Raw genomic sequence first — 3,416 nt, forward strand, 5'->3', positions numbered from 1 at the left:
ACGATTTACTGTTCCCAAATTATACTCAGTTTATTGATTATTGTCTCCCACGTTCACAGCCACATTTGGCTTGATTACGTACAAATATTATTTTCTATTTTATGGTGTGGTGCGGTCTGTCTGTCTGGTATATAAACCAAGTATGCTTGAAATTAATGACTCGCGTAGATTCGCATAGCAGAAGCTGTTATTGGTGTTCTGGACTCAACTGGAAGGGCTAGGCGGATAAAGGACCAGTAAGGACGCTAGACTGCTCATACCGGTTTAACGTCATTGGTTTGACACAGTGCTAAGATAGGATAAGTCGTATTTCGATTGGTGAGTAAATCACGTGATAAAAAGCCGGGCATAAATTCGCAACACTAGCAATCACGTATGATTGTATAAATTGAGTCATGTTCAACAGACTATTCTTAAAACAATATTTTCCAACGTCTATTTTGCACAAAAATATTCAAGAACAATAATTTTTATTCAGTACTTAGAGCAATTGGTCTATTTTATAAAGACTTGTTGAAACGTGTCAATGTCGAGACAAACCACACAGTATGCGTATATACCAACAAAGATTCATCAAACAACATCCAATGAGGATTATCGACACTAAGATAACTGAAATCCTTTATAATAATGACAGAAAAAATCGATTGCTTCCGAGGGTTCCTTCTTAAAAAAAAAACAATTTTAATTCTGATTTACCGAAAATTATTAATTTTTCATTTAGTAACACAGTTCAATCATAGTAGAGTTATATTCAAAGTTCGGAATTTACTCTTAAGTTGTTAATATTTAAAATTACACTCTATCACGGTTACATTTTAACAACGTATTCTCAGGTTTATTGAAGTCTTGGCTATTCGTAAATTTAAACCACCCTTATGTGTACAAAAACAATTTGTCGTAACCTTGAATTTATCCTGGTAATCCTTAAGTCATTCTATGGCCTAAGATAACGCGAAAATTTCTTATTCTTTCTATACGATATAAAATATTCCCCTTTTGTTACCTTTTTTACTTGAAATTCCATTTAATTGATCTTTATCAGAAGGGAGTTTGGTGGAGATTTTAGTAATTTTATGGTTGAAATCATTAGTCAATTGAAGCTGAACCACCATGGATCAACTCTTGCGGGACGAAATCGTAGATGCGCACTGCTGAGGAGCCCCACAATAGGACGAAACGGTCGCTCAGTGCTTTCAGGTTTTCCATGGTAGTCTAGCTTTAATTGACCTTGATTAATTTTCATATAAAATGCCCTGACAAGTATATGTGTGACCAGGTTGTTCGAAACATATAGAGCAAATACATCACATTTTTCAGATCAACTCCGTCTTCTAATTGTTCTATCGAAATTTATTAAAGGAATTAATTGCTTTAAAAGGAAATACGTCGTGTTTAGAATCCGTAATCTTATGCATAAAATTGTCTAAATGACAGTATTGTTTATTAACAATAGATTTTAGGCAACAGAATTCTAAAGCAAAATAGTGATGTTGGTTGTAATGATGAAAAAAAATGAGAAGCCAATTAAAGTTTTGAGTTTATTTCATATACAATTATAAAATATTTTCATAGTTGAACTCATGAGTCAATTGAAGCTAGACCACCATGGAAAATCTGGAAGCACTGGACGGCCGTTTCGTCCTATTATGGGACTCCTCAGCAGTGCGCATCGACGATTCCGCACCCGCGAGATTCGAATCCAGTGCTTTCAAATTTTCCATGGTGGTCTAGCTTCAATTGACTCATATGTTCAACTATGAAAATATTGAAATATGCACGAAAAACCGCTTCTGATGAATTATAAAATAGTAAGTACTATTTATCATGTTTTTACTAAAATGTACATGTATAAATGACTGATCTATAAGAATATTGATTTAAATATCTATTTTTTTAAACAACACCCTTAGTTAAGAATAACAAAAAAAAATAGTAAGTTATATTATATACATCAAGAAAAAAAAAACAATTTATCAATTTTAAAGGGTTAATTATAAAATATTAATCTTTTTTTTCTATCTCGAAAATAGTTTCAACTTTGTTTTATTAAAACTCGAAGATGTGTAAAAAATGGTTGATTTGATCGTGTAATCACTTTATATGATACAGCATCTAATCCATGAGAATTTATTTGTTCATCTGATCTTTGTAATAATTTTTTTAAATTATTAGATTGTAAAGAATACAATGAAGTATATGGTATATAAAGATATTGTCCAATTTTATCATTAACATGTATATATTTTATACCGGTTAATTTAAGACGTTTTTCAAAATTATCATCATTTTCATTATCTAAACCCCAATAATCATTAGAATATCCATTAACAGTAATAAAATGATGTGTAGATATTTTTAAAACTCCACCAATATATGTTTTATAAGGTAATTTAAATTTATTTGTATTTATCGCAACACTTAAATGTATCATCATATGTTTAGTTAATTGATCACATTGATATGAATTATAATAATTAATTGGTGCTAAATCAACATCATGAAATATAACACAATCAAATTGAAATAATTTTAATGCTTCAATAAATCCAACATTTTTTAATTTACCTTTATTCATTGCTTCATTATCTATTTGTTCAATAACAAATATACGATAACATATATGTTGTATTTGTAATATAGGGATTAATGTAGATAATGTAATATATAATTGTTGAAATTGATTTTTAATTGGAATAATAATAACAACACCTTTTTGTGAAATATTATTACAAAAATATTTTTTATTGATTTTTTTATAATTATTTTCATAAAATTGATTTATATTTGGATGATATATCCATGATCCACCAGGTAAATGTAAATAAGTAATATTATATAATAACATTAAATTTGCATTGAAATTAGGCCATAGTTGATGAGATGTTTTAATCAGTTTCGAATAATTATATTTATTTTTAGGTAATTTTTCTATAGATTGACATATATCATAACATGTTTGTGGAATTCTTACATTATACCGTTCATTATGAATAGTTGGTTTATATATAATTTGATATGTAAATTGTTTATATATAATAAATAAGCATAATATATGTAATAATATAAATAATAATGATAGTAGTATACGAATATAGAAATTTTTAAAAAGTGTAAACATTAAATTCAATGTTTTAATGAATTTCAACATCAATGTCTGGTCTTAATCGCGTGTTATTTAGTATTATATATATGTATATCTATCTATAAGTGGTTTGTTTGTTTGTTTTTTTGTTTTTTTTTAATTTTACAATTGCAATCAAACAAAAAAATTGTAATCGTATAATTTATATCCAATCAATTGTCTTAAGATAGTTTACTATATTCTAACTCATATACTGATTGGAGTAAAGATATGAAATGACAAAGTTTATGTATGGTTCTACTTTTTTTTTCCTGACTTCTGTTATAAAAAT

General features: G+C 27.8%; 1 protein-coding gene across 1 annotated transcript; it reads right to left on the minus strand.

Moving 5' to 3' along the window:
- Positions 1-2,035: 2,035 nt before the first annotated feature.
- Positions 2,036-2,578, minus strand: Smp_007950 (putative beta-1,4-galactosyltransferase; the record flags this gene model as incomplete). The annotated part of the gene is made up of 2 exons (XM_018796979.1): positions 2,036-2,147; positions 2,190-2,578. The coding sequence occupies 2 exons, from the start codon at positions 2,576-2,578 to the stop codon at positions 2,036-2,038; spliced, it is 501 nt and encodes a 166-aa protein (XP_018652066.1).
- Positions 2,579-3,416: the final 838 nt, after the last annotated feature.

This window comes from Schistosoma mansoni, chromosome 4 (assembly GCF_000237925.1).
Source record: "Schistosoma mansoni strain Puerto Rico chromosome 4, complete genome".
Lineage (NCBI taxonomy): Eukaryota > Metazoa > Platyhelminthes > Trematoda > Strigeidida > Schistosomatidae > Schistosoma > Schistosoma mansoni.